Raw genomic sequence first — 17767 nt, forward strand, 5'->3', positions numbered from 1 at the left:
TAGAAATAGCAGGGTAAGGCTAGGAGGCCAAAAAAACAAAAACACACACTACAAATTATTTCAAATCCTCTATTTTTTGAGCTTTTTTCTGACAAGTAATTAAACAGCCCTTTTTGCTCTGCTTAGTCTAAACCATGGAGCAGGTTCTGCTTATCTTTTCTAATTTTTCTCAACGTCATGAGGACTAGCAAGCTTCTCTGCTTCAGGAAGAAAAACAGGCAAAACTTTCAAAATCTTGGGACTTCTTCAGGTGGGAACTGATTTATAAAGCCAACATAAACATAAAGGCTGCACTTAAATTTTGAGAATTAGTAGCAATTGATGTAAGCAGCCTGACCTCCATCAGCACCTGAAGTTCACTTCAGGGCACACCAGTGTCAACCTCTTGAGTCTTCATCAGCAAATAATGCTTGTCTTGAAGACCTCTCCTATGGAGACAGGCTGAGAGAGTTGGGGGCTGTTCAGCCTGAAAAGAGGATGCTCTGGAGAGACCTTACTGCTCACTTTTTATACATACTGAGGACTTTTAAAAAAGACTGAGAGGCTATCAGGGCCTATTGTGACAGGTTATGGTTCTAAAATATAGAAGAGTAGATTTAGACTACGTAATATTTAATAAAGAAATTCTTCACTCTGAAGGTGGTGAGGCACTGGCACAGGCAGCCCAGTGAATCTGTGGATGTCCCACCCCTAAAACTGTCCAAGGCCAGCTTAGATAGGGCTTTGAGCAACATGGTCTAGTTAGGGCAAGGTGTGCCTGCCTATGACACAGGGGTTGGACTAGATCATCTTCAAAGGTCTCTTCCAACCCCAACCATTCCAAGGCTGGAGCTCCCTCCCAAAACAGGTATCTCCTGTGAAGGCTGTGGCTCACCACCAACACAAAGCCCACTTTTCTGGCATGCTTATCCTGTGGTTCTCATTAGGAGACTATTAGTAAAGCCCAGGCAGAGGAGACTGATTTGACAGCCCCATAAATTACTCAGATGCTGCACTCAATCTCATTAAGAGCATGAAATACCACTGCACCATGCACAGAACCACTGACTCTGAAGTGTATTTCTACATGCAGTTCACCAAAGGCCTGGGTTTTGGACAGCACTTCAAAACATGCTCTCCCAACTTACCCAAGAGGCTCAGGGGAAACAGTAACTGACTTGCCCACAGTCTGTGATGATTGTTTACCTCAGCTGTCCTCAAATATGACCATGCACTTTTGAATAAACTGACAAATTTCACAATGTTATTTGACCAGCTATCTTTTTCACATTTTTGGCTCAACTTGAAGAGGTGGGAGAATAACCCCAGAGGTCTGCAGCATGCTTACCAACTGCACTCAAAGTCAGTCTTCATTATTTCCCTCTTTCAGCTGCAGTAAATATTTCTCACAAAAACATACTACTTCACACCTAATATGGTGCTTTTCTTTCTCCATTCTTTTTCTTCCTCTTTCCTCACATAGTTTCCTGGTTTTTGTTCCCCCTTTAAGAAGCACATTGTACCTACAACATAATGCATCTGAAAATAATAATCCCTCCTCTGTCATCCCCCATGAGAGATGACTTTTAAATAAGGCTTAACTAATTTTTTTCTTTGTAAATCAGTTACTCCAATATGTAAAATGGGGAAAACCCCAAACAGCTGACAAGTATTTGGTTTTTACAATGCTCTCTCTTTTAAAATACATTAAAATTAAACGTTGAGCTATTAAGCAAATCCTTTTTTTTTCCGCAACAGATATCAAGGTCTGTTTACCAAATGAATCTGACACCAACCACCACTCCAATTTTTAAGAGAATTATTAGTGACACAGAAAGTGTATGAAAGAAGAGACACCACATGTCACCATGTACTGCTCTAAGAGCATCAAAGTCCTCACCAGCTTTTTTCAGATGGCAGAATCTCAGGCTACAAGGGATAACCAGGAGCAAGTTTGGGCAGGGGAAGGCACAGGCAAAGACAAGGAGTGCAGCTGACAGTGCTTACACAGTGGCAGCAGCACCAGTTGGAAGGGAAGGAACCTTCTGGCATCCACACAGGGGCTGCAGGGGAAGACATTTCCAAGCGAGGACAAGGCGCCAAATTTTAAATGCATGGCACAGCACCTTGCCTAAAACCACCTCTGCAGGAATGAGCAAACTTTATTCTCTTGCTCTCTCTTTACCTCAAAATAGCATACTCACTCAGTACTTCTTTCTTCCTACATCCAAACCTGATGACTTCTCAATATGCCTACTGAGAGAAAAAAAGAACAGAAAACACGGAGAGCTTTTTTTTTCTTTTTCAGAGGCCTACCTTTCCCTTTTTGAAAAGGAAGGAACCATGAAAAAGAAAATCAAAGCAAATACAGGCACTTTCTGCATGATCCACTGTATCATGCATTCCTAGGCTTGCTTTTACAGGGCTTGCAACGTCCTAGATCCCTCATTCTCAAATCCCTTTTAATAACAAGTAACATTAATCTATGACGCTACCCCACTTTTAGAGATAAAATTGAGACCTAGTTTGTTTCGCTTCTGATGTGCAATAAAACAGAATACGAAAGTAAACTTCCAGGACTGACATAAATAACCTGGGCATCAACATCCCAGCTCTTCCTCTTTGCCATTCAAAGAGAGAGTGCTCAGTCTCACTTCCAAGTAAGCTCCAGTCAGTTTACAATCAATGAAAAACACATCTAACCCAGCATCACTTCTCTAAAGAACTGAAAGTGTTTTGTGAAAATGTTAGAATAAAGACTTTTTGGAAGTAATTTTTACTGAAGAAAGAAACATTTCGATGTCACCCTTCAAAAATGTGAAGCTGTAGAATAAAGAATGGGTTTCATGCAAAAATGTTCTGGAAGACAGTTTTCTGAAAGGTTGCTGGAAAGTAACAGAAACACTCCAAGACAAGTAGTCTGCTCTGTGAAAGGAAGATGAGCCATTTCTAGGCTACACCAGCTCTTTCAAAGATGAAGTGCAGTACAGTTACACTGCACCAGCTGATTCTCAGTTTCTGACTTCCCCTGTCATCCAGAGCAAACTTTTTACAGTACACTAGACCCAGCCTGTTTCCTATGATCTCTCCACAAATAATTCCATCAGATGAGATTACCCTCCAAAAGTCTAGCTGACTAGCCATTATCAGCTCATATTTCTCCAGATGTTTTGTGATCTCATCCTTTCTTAATGTCTCTAGCATCTTGCCTACCACCAAGGTCAGATTTATTAGTTGACAATTTCCTGGTTCCTCCCCAGTCCCCTTTTCCCAGAACAGGACAAGCAAAATGAAAGCAACCAAGAGCTAGAATTGCAAAACTATTGCCCCTTGTGTTGAAAAAGAGACACACAAGGAAAACCACAAACTGACACAGCTTATCTCTTGTTTCCAACAAGAAGAGCAACAGATTTCCCTATAAACCCAACCCTTCAGTTCCAGAAACAGCATCAGCTTCTTTCCCTCTGTCACAACTTCCCCACTCCATTCTTCATTCAGTCCCACTCCGTTTTTTGTTCAGTCCCTATCTTGTTTCTTACCTTTCCATTCCCCCCTGAAGCAGCTGTGCCTTCTATAGCTGGCATCTTCAGAGTTCAGATGGCTCTTAGGATCCTTTGCATCAAGTGCCACAGCCATTCTTTGAAATACCATGAAAGGCAAGTGATCCTTGAACTAATCTGAACCTCAAAGGTTCTGACTACACAGGTCACCAAGACAGTGCATCACTACATCCCAGGGACAGACAGAAGCCAAGGTAAGAACAAAAAAACATCCCAAAATAAAACACACACACACACACACAGAAAAAGAGGTAGGGAACATGGTGAGAACAGAAAAGAGAGAAGAAAGAAGAGGTTGAAGAAAAACAGCAACACCAGAGACTCCCTGGCTTAAAAATATATCTGGTCCTATCTTCTTATAAAATCCTCTTTTGATTCACACTAACAGAATACTGAAAGTATGAATCTGTGCTCCAAATAACAAAGGTAAAGTTCACCATCTGTGCTATTCTGCTAGGGAAAGTTAAAAGAGCAACAATCAGCATTTTAGTCCTGGTTTGTATTTTACATATGGATCTTGCATTCACTTTATGCAATGAAGCTATAGCAAGAAAAATCACAACGGGCCACTTGTTATTTATTAGGCTGTCTGTAACACTCCATTCATTACAGAAATAATTCTTTAACCAAAAGAAAAAAAAAGGTATTATATCCAGAAGTGGAGTAGGTATCTTATGTATTATTTCTCATTTTAAGGCCTCTATTAGATTTGATCAGCTTGTAAGCTACAGACTCCATCAGTCAAATAGTTTTACCTGCCTGAAGTCCATAAAATATGGCATTTGGAGGACATGTTATGGTTTTCATGGTTAAAATTACTATGTGGTGCTAATATGCTATTTAAAAACAAAACAGCTCTGCATTTCCTGCTAAATATTAATAGATGAATACACAGGTCTCTCCAGCTCCTTATAATTGCTTCTGATTTCTCAGACTGAGAAATGGAGATTTTTCAATTTCCTTTTTCAAATGTCAGTGTGTATTTTTCCCTCCTCCTCTTTCCCTGCCTCCAAAAGACTCCTTTTTTTCATACAAGTTTATGCCCTAATAAGAAAACCGGACATACTAGGGAGGACAGAGATGACAGAGTATCAAAACACACAATCCCCTCTTTGTTAGCCATGCAGAAAGACTTTAAAAAAAAAAAAACAGGATGAAGACTGAAAACAATAGAAGGACCTTTATAAACAGGGACAAGAGCAGAAAGATACAAGAAATCCAATGAGATCTTTAAAATGGATCAGTAAAGCAAGTAAAATACACTTGGGTACACCTCTGTTCTCCAAAAAGTTCCCCACACACAACCAAAATTAAGGATCCTCATGACATACATTCAGAAAACCTATAATCTCAGAGCTCAACAAGCAGCAATTTGGGCAGATAATTTTCTCCTTCTCTCCTCATATTCAATCACAATTATAGCACCTCTGCATCGAACCATTTCCCCCATCCTTTCCTACTAAACAAAACCCTCAGTGTCACACAAGCAGGGACTGCACACCCTGGATGTGCATACACAGGCTGGATGCACAAATCCAAGCCTGAGCTCCTTCACACCTCCCACCTGTGTGCTGGAACAGTCCAGCAGGTACACAAAGAGTGGTCACAAGAGTCCATCCTTGCTGGGATTTGAGTAACAGCACCAAGCACTGCCAATGGGGAAAGGGATGGGGAGGGAAAAGTTCATTCATGAATTCTTTCATTTCTGCCTGGTTGAGGTTAGACATGTCATGGACACAACTGGCCCCTGCTCAAGCAAACATCTGCACTACTGGAAGTGAAGCTTCCTTCAGTGACTGACTTAGAGAACTGCCAAGAGCTCTCGGTCAGGCAGCAATGTTTAATTTCATTTCTCCATTTGTATTTTTAATCTTGGAAACAAAAACATAAATGTAAAGCATGCTGACAGAAGAAAACAACTACACAGTTCTAGAAAGCCCTGCTACTTCCCTGCCAGGCCGAAACACCTGCTCCTGCTAATGATGGCTTTATGCTTACTTACACCTGCCATCCAGAAGGGCTCCAGAGCACTTTGCAGCCTGATTTATACATACACAAATCATTAAAACCACCAAAATTAAGCCACTGCTGGGGTGAGATGTGGCAACTGTTTAACTGCACGCAGCCATGCTGTTTGACTGCTCAGGACAGGAACTGTAAGAGACACCAAATCCAACCAAAGCTTTGGGGAACGTTAGGTTGAGAGAACATCATTGCCCAATCTGGATTTTAGCCAGTCACTACCTAATATATTTGCATGTGGAAAACCTTAGGATATTTAAAGTGCACATGCAGTGCAACTTTTGATTTCATAAATGATCTAAAATACTATATATATATATATACATACACACACACACACATATATATACACATTTATATATATATATACACATATATATGTTTCTTGTATCTGAAATCCCCCCTTTAGCAGTCCCTCCCTGCACTAATTATTGTTTATGCCTTGACTTCAGAAGCTCACCGTATCAGACATCAGTTTTGGAAACATCCTGTGGTTGAAGCACTTAATCTAGCAGAGCCAGCAAACTGATAGTGTCTGGTAATAAATGTAGATTGTTTAAAAAAAAAAAAAAGATGCTTAACAAAACACATGCGTACACAGAGTGGATAAGTTACTCCCCAGCAAAAATGAACTGAATTTGTCAACCTATCCCTGAACAGCTACAAAAACCAAGAGATTCCCAGGGCTGACACCAGCAGGCTGAAGAGAAAATAGAGCATTGCTTTCTAAAAACCTCTTCATGAGGACAACACCAAATTAACAGCTGCAAAGTCAATGAAGTGGAATGAAATAGGTGTCCTGCACATACCAAGAGGGCAAAAGGACATTGGGAAACAGGTCAAAAAGATTAGGAAACCTGGAATCCAAAAAATGCCAAGGTATTTTCAACGGTTTAGGAGTTTGGGCACAAATTTGCAGCATCAAATATGCGGAACATGCAGAGTAACATTTTGAAAATTGGAATGTGCTCAGCACGTAATCTCATCATAATATTATCAGCAATCCATCAGAGATAATAATCTGTTTCTCTAAGGCAATTTTAAAACAAAAAAAAAAAAATCAGGAGATCTGGGCATCTTTTACTAAGACCTCCTCCAGAGGTCTCCTTACTCGAAAGTAGCTTTATTGTAATCCTAGAAACAACAAAAATTCAGTTCCCAAAACTAAACGCAGACAAACTTGAAATACAACATGATTGTTGAAAAGTTTCAGACACATGTGCCTCTGATTCATCCTGACAATGCCTTTTCCATAATGTTTAAAATAAATTTTTCTCCCTCAGATTTTTGTGCAGTGCTCCTCAAAATAACAGATTTTTTTTTATATTACAGGTAAGTGTAGGAAGAATTGCAACAACAGATGATTAAAAACCCTCAGCCTGAAAACATTGTTTAAAACTAAAAAAAAAATCTCTGATTTGAAGAGTTTCTAGATTCATAAATGGGAATTGGAAGTATAATTCTCTATTTCTTTCTTCTATTTAATCCAAACACAGAATAGTTCTCAAATACTTTGTCAGAACAAAGCAGCCTGGGTACACCAGAATTACTGAATGAGCTACTTAAGCTAATGAGTGCAAAGGTGCTTCCAACTGAAATAAACCGGAACAAAAAAAATCCCACACACCCCCCAAAAAAACTTGAACAAAACATTTGTACATCAAGCATCAACCTGCTAAATTACACTGCATATCCAATTGTTAGAAATATACACTTCCACCCTCTTAAATACACATCATCAACATGTTTTCTAAATTCCTAGATATTTCTTATTGTTGCCAAAGAACCACCAGCCTTTAACAAGGTTATGATAATGCATTTCAAATTTCTTCCATAAATAATTATGTTATACCTTTGCACCTTCAGGCAAGTTGCAGCAAACCCTCTAGAAAAATCCTGAGTCTGCAGAACCATGTAAGTTTCCCTACTGCTGGAGCACACAGATTCTGGTTTTGGTCCAAAAAAATGACACTATCATGGAAAGTACCTAAGACTGCTCTCTCCAAGAAACAATAGTAGAGTACAAACAAACAGGTAATACCCTATAGGATCAATGCTGTGGTACTTGAAAATGAACACCTTCCCCAAAAAACCAAAACCACTGTTTCGGGAAGAAAAGAAGGCAAAAAGCCTAACCACACACGTGACTGTCTTTTCAGTTTTGCCACTCTGTCAAGAATAAAGACTTCTTATAAAAATCAAATGTTGTACATGGTACAACCATAATGCACAGAGTGCAGAAACTCAAGGCTATTATTCTTGTCCAGGACACTGGTACCCAGAGCAGTTCAGACACACAGAGAATAGCACATTTTCTAGCAAGTCTCTGCAAGAGCACAGACTTGCTCACAAAATACAGGCATATTTTTCACTGATCAAAAATATTCATCTTAATTGTCCCTTCTAGCATAAAAAGGAAAGCTACAGACCTACATACAAACCAAAATTATTTACTACAGTTTAACCTCTAGCACTCTAAGTAGTATCTCCTTCACTTGCTACCTTTATCATCATTTTTAAAGCAGCTGACACCAATTTTTGGTGAACACATGCACACACACACACACAAGAAAGCCCCTTATACATGCATTTGCTAAAGCTTGAAAAAAAGTCAGGCACACTCCCTATGTGCTGTTTCCCACTAGGATGAACAGGAAAATAATGGATTATTTGAGGACATGCTGCTAAACACCAGATTAGAGAGGGATTGGAGTAATTTCACTGTCCAGAAGGGAAGAATCACTCACCTCGTTTGTGAAGCCAGCCTTCCTTCACTATCGCTACTTCATTCATAATGGCAGGAATGTCTCTTGAAAACCAGTTTATGGCAAAAGATCACTCAGCTGAAATTCTTGAACTCCAGCAGAAGGCTCCACAAGAGGGACGAGGGTTTCTCCTCCGTTTTCCTCCTTTCCAGCTATTTCTAAAAGGATCAAAAGAAGAGTACACCATCATTTCAAAGCACGTCGCAGATGTACAACAACGTGTACAACAGGGAGTAGCTTTCATTGCTGCATTGCTGGTTTGGGATTTTTCTGTTCTATTATTATTACAAATCTTAAGCAAGGGCTTAGCTCTCCACAAGAATTTATCTTGGCGAGTAGAGGTGCCAAAATACAAGCTTGCTAAAGTCCTGCTTCTTCACTGAGTAGGCTGATCATGGGCAGACTCACAACACTACCAGGTGCTGTCTGAATTACAGGTGGGTTCAAGACCTTACCTAGTAGACCTCCATCTGTGCAACACCACCTCATTCTTTGCAACAATAAAAATTCTGAAATATCACAAAAACCAGTTTTCAATGTTTCCTGGTAAGGAAGACTTCCAGAACATCCCCTGGAAGGTTTCTTTACAGCCTGATAATAGTCTATTGACAAGTACACAGTGTGTCTTAGAGATAAACCTCTGACAGTAAATATTCCTATCCTGCTTACAATTTTCCTACCTTCAGCATCATCCCCTTAATACCACTCAGATCTCCTTGACTCCCCAAAAAGTATCTTCTCTAACTTTAATATTTCTAACTTCTACCTCTCCTAGAGGTATACAAACAATCACAGATAAGCTCACGTACCTTACTGTTATCCCAAATCAGCCCTTACAGCACCCTGATCAATTTTATTGTTCTTCATTAACTGTGCTGCAGTTTGCTGATGCCTTTCTCACAATGAAATATACCCAAGCAGAACTTGGGACTTTTACCCCTCTGTTTTATGAGACAAAACCCCTCTCTAAATAGCTCAAGATTGCCATTTCTTATTGAAAATGTGCCTTGCTCGTGGCTGACTACCACAGAAACATTCTGTGCATTTCTCTCCCTCACTGAATGTATTCTCTTCCCAAATGCATTAACTTTTATTATTTTTCTAAATTGAATCTGATTATTTTTCTCCTTGTGGTACAAACATTCCCTGTTTTTCTTTATTTCTTCTATGCTCTCAGAAGTGTCCAGGCTGCCATTCAATTTGGTATTATCTGAGTGATCAAAAAACCTAACTGGTGACAAATTCCCAGCAGTAACCAACAAGTTTAATAAAACAAAACCCAGCAGCATTTGTAAACTACCACCAAAGATGCAGCTTTTACCGGAGTCTCTCACCTACCACAGAGACATCCCATTCCCACCTGACAAATATATACCATCTCTGCATGAATTTGGCACATGTGCATCAATTATCTCTGAGCATTGCAGGTGATAGCCATCCATCAGAAACTAGATTAAAAAGCAACTAATTCCCCATAACTCACTAAGACACAACACTGGATGGAAGAAAACAGGTGGTCAAAATGAATCCAGCCTAGAACTGAAACCCCAGCAGGGGCAGAGGGCTTTGTACTACATCCGAGTGATCTGAAACAGGCAGTGTTCAAAGCACAAAGCTCGAATTTGAACAAGTTCCATCATTGCCAGCAGAAATGGATGGAGAAAGGAGATCACTCCCCTGACACTCTGCCTACAAACCTACACTGTTTGTTACTGTTCCTCAGCTTTTCCAGTTAACAGTTTATGTTGAAGTTCTCCCCAGAAACAAGGTGAGTTTGGATTTTTTTTCCAAATTATAAATCTGCCAATCTCACTAGTTAGAATTATCAACTCCGCAAAACAGATGTTTGCCTGAGGGAGGGAAGATACACAAAAAATTACACTGGAACAAGTGACATGTAATAATTCCTAATTTCATAAATAAATATGAGAACACTGTATGCTGCAGAATAGAGACCAGTAATCCACAGCTGCCAGAAATACCTTGGAACAAACTCCTTGCGCTCCAAGAGCAATTAGGATAGAACCTGACAAACACAGCAGGCTTTTTCCTTTCAAAATGGCCATGCACAATGCTCAACAGCCATGCAAGCTAGACTTGCTTGCTGATGTCAAGAGAGACTAGACCTCAGTTAGAGGCTTGAGCAATTTGCAAAGTGTTGAACAAAAACCCCCAAGATTATCACAGCTTGAGTATGGAAATGCAACACCCAGGTGTGAAAGTTAACGCTTCAACTCTGTGTCACACAGGGTGCAGGGACTGTGCAATCCTACCTCTGCACCATGAATTCAACCATTTAGAGGCACTGAGCAATCAATATCCTTTCCAACAACCATACATAAAAATGGAAGCTACAAGACAAACTAGGCTGTAGAAAGGGCAATACTATTATTAAAAACATAAAAAAGCATGAAGGACCAGAACTCTCCAATCTGCGGCTAACTTACTCCAGGTTTTCCTGCATTAACACTTGTCAGGATTACAACTTGGCAGCTTCCTGCTTGTCATCAGCTCAACTGTCATTTAATAATCCAAATTTGAATGACAACAGAGCCAAAAAAAGCAGATCAACAAAGAACTAAAGTTCAGAGGGACTATTTTTTCTACTCTCTGAGGTGTCCAAGCAGCTTGGACTGCCTTTTCCCTACCAGTTCTACCCAAGAAACATTTCCCACTTGCTACTGAAGCCGTGCTCTCAGGGATGTGTCTTTACCTGCTTTCAGGAGAGGGGGGTGGAGAGTTTTGTGAAGAAGCCATGGCACAACAAAGTGGAAAAACATTAAAGACTTCCTGACACCAACCTGCATCATTTGTCCCACCTCAGTCCCTCAGTCAGCCATGTCAGAGCACTTTCTTCACATGGAGAAACTTAAGCTATTTTTAATTTGCAATGTGAAGAGCTGGGGATCCCTTCTCACTGTCTAACAAGACGTCCATAGGCACAGTTCCAGCAGCAGCAAACCTGCTCTATCTACTGTATTTTAAAACACACATTCAAGCTGTGCCTAATACATCTATTTTAGCAAGAGACGTTATTGAAGACAGTGGCAGCAAGCAAGCGTGATTTCTCGGAATAGAAGAGCAAGTTAACTATAGGTCAATGTACTACTGAAGATGTGTAAACCAGAAAAAGTTCCTTTTCCATAAAATCCTTAGAGGGGAAAAAGAAAAAAAAAAAATAAAAGGAGTGATTACAGTCCTCATTTATGGCCATCTAGGAATGGTTCCCAGTGAAGAGAGGGCATCTGAGGTAAGTATGACCTGGCTGCTCCAGTCTGTGTCTGCACAGGACTGAATACTGTCAAAAGCTAAACAACTTGGTCTTTCTCTTAGTCTTCTCTTTCCTTGTTTTTCAACATGCATTTCTGTAATACTTCTTTTAACACTGCAATAGTCCTCACGCAGCTGAAGTGCTGTAAATCATGAATGGCATGACATCAGCATTGTATCATGGTGACACTGGTTTTGTGTACATATTAATGCCTTAAAGGCTATTAAGTTCTTCATAAATAATGAGATAACTCACTTCCATAGGCACTGCAGCAATGAAACCTACTTTAAGGAGTCAGTCAAACCAAGCATCCAACAGAAGGTGGAGCAGAACCACCTTTTCCTTATTTGGGAGAGTTGTGTTAGAGCTCCTTCTCTCGTTCTCTTCTATACACCTATATTGTCTCTTCTATACTTCTATATTGTCCTCACACCTTCTTTTTTCTCTAAGAAATTAGAAATATTAATCTGTACTTCCTGTCCTCTTTTCAATGCAAAGTTCTATATTTGTTTCCATTCACACCCTAGAGCAGATCAGGAAGAAAAGGAAGTCTTCCATTAAGCTGAAGCTTATCTTATGGGATGCAGGAGCACCTATGGTAATCACCTCATCTTCATGAGGGAGAGTAAGCAAGGGACTAAAGGGAGACTGACCCACCAGCCTCAGTCCTGGCACGTCAGACTGTGTCTTGGCTGCACTCGTTAGCCCAGATCAGAAAGCAGATTACAAAAAAGCATTCCCCTGGGCTAACACTTTGCCCTGTCACACCACCAGTTACCACCGATGCCCACTGCCCTCGTGTGGCACAGTCCTGATTCTCCCAGGACACTCTGAGCCCAAATGTGCTGCACATCCTTACACGTTCTCATAATGCACAGCAACAGGACCAGGCAAAACAGGATCCAGCTGCCCAAGTTTGCCTACTGTGGCCACATGACACTGTCATGAGAGCAGATGAGGTACAGGGGAGCTGGACTGGGCCAGGGCGGTGCGGTCAGGCCCCGTTACATGGGATGCCACGAGCAACCTTCCCTCTCTTCCCAGTGCAAGCTCCCAGCTGACAGCCAACTGCACCAAAACAGCACAGACACAACAAAGTTGGGCTCCAGCCAGCATTTTAAGTGGAGCGTACAGATAGATCTTCCCACCAGGCTTTGACCAGTGAAGTACATCTCCTGCCTTACGCAAATCCTGCCCTGGCTGTTTCACGGGAGCAGCAGTGATTCCAACGTGCTCAAGGCCCTCTGAGCCTGCAGCAGCTTCGCACCATGACCCAGTTACCAAATCTGGGCAGACAGCTTTCAAGGAAGCTTAGAAGGACCAGGTTGTGCCACCATCTTAGCTTCCCTTAAAAAAGGCATTGTGGGCCATGACTTAGGTGTGGCCATCGGTATTTGCTACTGTGTGCTGCGTGTGTCCAATGACACCACATCTGTACTGGAATTTCATGGCAGCAAGTGCAGCAGATCACAAGGTTCACAAAGGATTCTCAGATACAAAGTTATGGGGAAAATGGCAACTGGAAAACAAAAATCTCTATGGCCACATCCCCCCTCCCCCCCCTTTTTTTTTTCCAATCTATTAGCCTAATCTAGGTTTACAAAACTGTAATTTGAAATATTTGTGCTCTCCTGTCTCTGATCAATAGACAGGAGGTTAATGCTGTTCAGGTGAGGGGCCACAGTTACGACATCCAACTGTCTGTGCTGCAAACACAATAACAGTTTGATAGGACAAACTAAGCTACCTATTTCAAAACTGAGTGATGGCAGAAAAGCGACTTCTTCATAAGCCCCTCTGCAGCCCAGACAAAATCTTCTTTATGTTCCCAAACAAGGACAAGTCTTTTTACAGTTTATGCTCATATAATTTAAGAACTGTGCTGCCCTACCAACCTGAGATATATTTAATCAAATTCCATTTTAAAGTATTTGTAACTGAAGTTTTGTTCAGTCCCCAAAGAAATCAAGACAGTTGTGAAACTATTTAATTGTTAATGTAATCACTTACAGAACACTTTCATAAGACTGTAAGTGAATACTGGAGCTGGAAGTGACTTGTGGACACTAGATCAATTCTTAAATTTGATTTACCACTGCTGCACACCAAAAACAGTTCTATAAACACCACACACAACAGAAACCCTACTATTAAAAAAAAAATCAAAGGTAGTTGCACAGTGTCTTTAAATCTGCTAACTCAGACAAATATTGTGGCTGTCACCATGAAACTAACTACTACATGAAAGTAATTACTAGTCATGCAGTATGTCAAATTTATTTACCTGCAAACAAATACTCTTGAGCATTAAGTGTTAGTAACTCCCTTTTATAACTGTATTTTGAAATGTACATCCCTCCCGTGGTATAAATAAAACAAACAAGTGAAAATCATGGATTTGCCTCTTACATGATAGAGGTGGTAGGAAAACAAAGCAAAACAGTTAAATATTTCCCACCGGGGTGGCCGGGGGGGAGGCACACACTACCAATAAGGTGGGAGCTGTATCTGCATCAGTAGCGTCCTGTCAGTAAAATGAATTGAAAGTACCAGAACGTTTATATGCTTGATTATGTGTTTTACAAAGAAAAAACAGACACAAGTCCTACAAGTCTCTAAGAACATTTCGGCAACTGCTTCACCTGGGGGGGCGGGGGGGATTCTGCAGACAGCTCCCTACACATCTGCAAAACACGACTGCAAAAAAAAAAAAAAAAAAAAAAAAATCAAGTCCACAAGCGCTGCACAGACACCTACACACGCGAAATGCCCACGGAGGGAATCACACCCCCGTCGGCAAACACTCAGTGGTCCGCAAAGCGGAGCTGGGCTGAACAACGCGGCCGCAGAAGACAAGGGGAGAAGATGGGGGCGGGGGAGGTGGGAAAATGGGGGGCCCTCGGCTACTTTGCTCGCCGCTGTTTCAGGAATATCACAAGAAATATCACAAGCCACCCCCCAGCCGCCCCCACCGCCGTTTCCCCGGGGGATGCTCGCGCAGGGGCCGGGGCGGGGGCAGGCCCGAGGGGAGACCCCCGCCCCGCCGCCCTCTCACCCACCGCATCCCCGGGGAGCCAACAGCTTCCTGTCCGTTCCGGGCCCGCCGGCAGCACGGACCGACCGGCCGGGGCCGCCTGCAGCCCGGGCCTCCTCGCCCCCCACCCCGCCTGGCCGTGCCCGGGGGCCGGCGGGGCAGCCCACGCCCGGGGAAGACGAAGGGAGAGCGGCCGCCCCCTTTCCCGGCCCTTCCCTTCCCTCCCGGCCCCGCACAATGCGGCCGCGCCGAGCAGGCCCCGGCCCCGGCGCTTCCTTCCCCCAGCCCTTCCCAGCCGGGGAGCGGGTCACTTACATGGCTGGAGCCCCGGGAGGAGGCGGCGGCAGCAGGGGAAGGGAGCCGGGGAGGGAGTCAGGGGAAGGGGAGGGAAGGGGGGGAGCGAGCCAGCGAGCGAGCGGGGGAAGGGGGCGGCCGGCGAGGCGGGCGGGCTCTGCGGCGGGCGCCGAGCGAAGGCCTCACTGGGCTCCCGGCAGCCGCCGCCTCCTCCTCACCATCCCCGGGCGGCGGGGCGGCTCCTCCTCCCCCTCTCGTAGGCGCTCGGCCCGTGGGGCTCGCACACCCGCTCCGGCTGCCGGCTCGCCTTCCCCGCCGCTCCGCCCTGCGAGGCCGCCCCTCGCCTCGCCTCGCTCCGCCGCCGCCGCCTCCCCCCGCACCCCCGGGCCGCGCTCCCGCCGCCCGCGCCGGGCTCGTCCCGCACGCGTCTCCGCGGCGCTCGCTCGCTCGCTCACACCCTCCGCGGAGCGGCCGCCGGGTCCCGCCGCCGCTTCCCGCCCGTGCCGAGGGGCGGCCCCGCTCCGCTCCGCGCCGCTCCCCGGACGGGGTTCGTGGCCTCGCCACCCTTCGAGCTCCCACAGCGCGGCGGAGCAGCGCCCGCCAGCCCGGCCCCCTCCGCCCACCCGCCGGCCCGGCCCCAGGCCCCGGGGGCGGTGTTTCCTGGCCCCGGGCGGCCCCGGTGTTCCCCCTTCCCCTGGCACCGGCCCGGCCCCGGAGCAGAGCGCCGGGGACGCTGTGCCCCGGGAGCGGAGGGATGTGGCCTGCCCTGACTCGGCCTGTGAACCGGCTGCCTGGAGCATGGACAATTTCACAGAATCACAGAATCAATTAGGTTGGAAAGGACAGGTCATTGAGTCCAACCTATAACCGAACACCACCATGTCAACTAGATATGGCACTAAGTGCCACATCCAGTCGTTCCTTAAACACCTCCCAGTGAAATGGGCAGCCCATTCCCAATGTCAAAACACCCTTTCTGTAAAGAATTTCTTGCTACTGTTCAGCCTAAACCTTTCTCGGTGCAGCATAAGACTATGTTCTCTGGTCCTGTCACTGATTGCCTGAGAAGAGAGACCGAGCTCCACCTGGCTACACCCTCCCGTCACGGAGTTCTAGAGAATTATGAGATCCCCTTGAGCCTTTTTTTTTTTTCCAGGCTAAACACCCTCAGTTCCTTCAGCTGTTCCTTGAAAGACTTGTTCTCTAGCCCCTTCACCAGATTAGTGCCCTTCTCTGGACAAAGGGCAACCCCAAAAAAGAGGGACCCTGCCCCACATAGGTGAGAGGCTCAGGCAGCCCCAGCCTTTCAAACTCTAGGAAGGGCCAGGCTCCTTCAAACCTCTTGGGGTGCCAGTTCTGCTTCTCTGCCTTCAGAGTTTTCCCTTCCACTCCTGTAAAATACCAGATAACTAATGAGGTACCACAGTACATTGGAGGATGCTCCAATATCCCTTTCCACATTGGACAGGCTGAATTAAGGAATTGCCCGTGGAGGGGCTGGGGTAGTGATTCTGGATGTTGCACTCAAGGCCGTCCTGCTTTCACAGTAGGAATGGCTCAAAACATGACAAATTGTTTCAACTATTGCTTACAGCATGGCAATATTTTTAGTAAGGTTTTTGAGAGCCATTCTTCTCTAAAAAACAATGTTGTGGAAACACCAATGACAGATTAACGTTTCTCCGCCCTCCCATTATCAAAATTTGTCTTCTTCGGTCATTAAGAGATCTTGCTTATTCTCAAACTGACAGTGCCATAAACGTTTACTGGGTTGTAAGAACTGATTGGATTTCTTCAGAAACATACGATCACTGATGATCACATTTCTGCAATCGGAAGCTGGCTGGAATTTAGGAAACAGCATATCTTCCCACAGCTTTGCACTGTTGGCAACATAAAATGCATAAAACGCATTTACAGCAGTAAAACTGGAGAATACAGCTCTGCCTTTACAAACATATTGGATATAATAAGAGGCTTTTTTTACCACATCATTTTGCTGGTTGTAAGTGTTTACTGAAATTCACTTTCTTCTTCTGTTTTGATCAGCTAGGTCTGACTCATCATATCTGTCATCAGGGTTCCTGAGCATCAAATGGATTCCTGGATTTTGGGTACACTGGTGTGCTAGAGGAGCCAACGATGAGGCAGAGGAGAAATGTTTCACTTTTCTTCATGGAGGGTGAAGAAAGAGTAATGCCTCCTTTCCCACCAATATACAGAGCAGCTCCTGCTGGCAGAGCAGCTACATCAGTGTGGGATTTTCTGTGCGTCACCTTTAGGTTTACTGGGGCATATTTCAGCACAGTTTTAAAAATGTACCATTCAGGCACTTCAGCAGAGTAAGCAGGCCCTGTGGTACTGGCCCAGTTACCCAGGGCAGAATGGAATGGCTGTGGGAACTCTAAGATGTAAAAGTAATGGAAAGGAAAGATCTGGGTTTGTGATCACATTTTGACCTACCTTGCATTACTTACAAAATACTTAGTGTGTACTAAAATATAGGTAGTCCTTAAAGATGTATTTAAAATTAAATTCCTCACTAGTGTGCAAAACTTTCAGGCAGCTCAGAGGACATGTATTTTACTTAATAAAAACAAGAACAAAATTAATTTATCAACAAATTTTGAGCCTTCAGGCTGTAGTTACATCTAGAAATAAAGAGTGTGTGTAAGTATAGGAGTTCACTGGCCGTGAGACAGTGGGGGCAGGGGAATCTCTGGTAATAGATCTGATTTCAGGAGAGCTTTCTCACCTTCCTGACAAACCCTCTCCTGATTGATAAGCTCCCAGGCTGCATGGTGAGCAAGGTCATTAGGACTTCCCCCTGCAAATGAAGCAG

General features: G+C 43.8%; 1 protein-coding gene across 2 annotated transcripts in view; it reads right to left on the reverse strand.

Moving 5' to 3' along the window:
* AKT1 (AKT serine/threonine kinase 1) overlaps positions 1 to 15151 on the reverse strand; it is a 78580-nt gene extending 63429 nt beyond the window's left edge. Inside the window, exons 1-2 of one of the 2 annotated variants that reach the window (XM_066552011.1) lie at positions 14947 to 15151; positions 8309 to 8484 (exon numbers count right to left, since the gene is read on the reverse strand). In XM_066552011.1, the coding sequence (XP_066408108.1) occupies positions 8309 to 8354 (46 nt within the window). In that variant the 5' untranslated portion in view covers positions 8355 to 8484; positions 14947 to 15151. Of the gene's footprint in view, positions 1 to 8308; positions 8485 to 14656; positions 14741 to 14946 lie in introns of those variants that run through there. The other variant, XM_066552012.1, reaches the window with a different exon arrangement.
* Positions 15152 to 17767: the final 2616 nt, after the last annotated feature.

This window comes from Molothrus aeneus, chromosome 6 (genome assembly GCF_037042795.1).
Source record: "Molothrus aeneus isolate 106 chromosome 6, BPBGC_Maene_1.0, whole genome shotgun sequence".
NCBI classification, from domain to species: Eukaryota; Metazoa; Chordata; class Aves; order Passeriformes; family Icteridae; genus Molothrus; species Molothrus aeneus.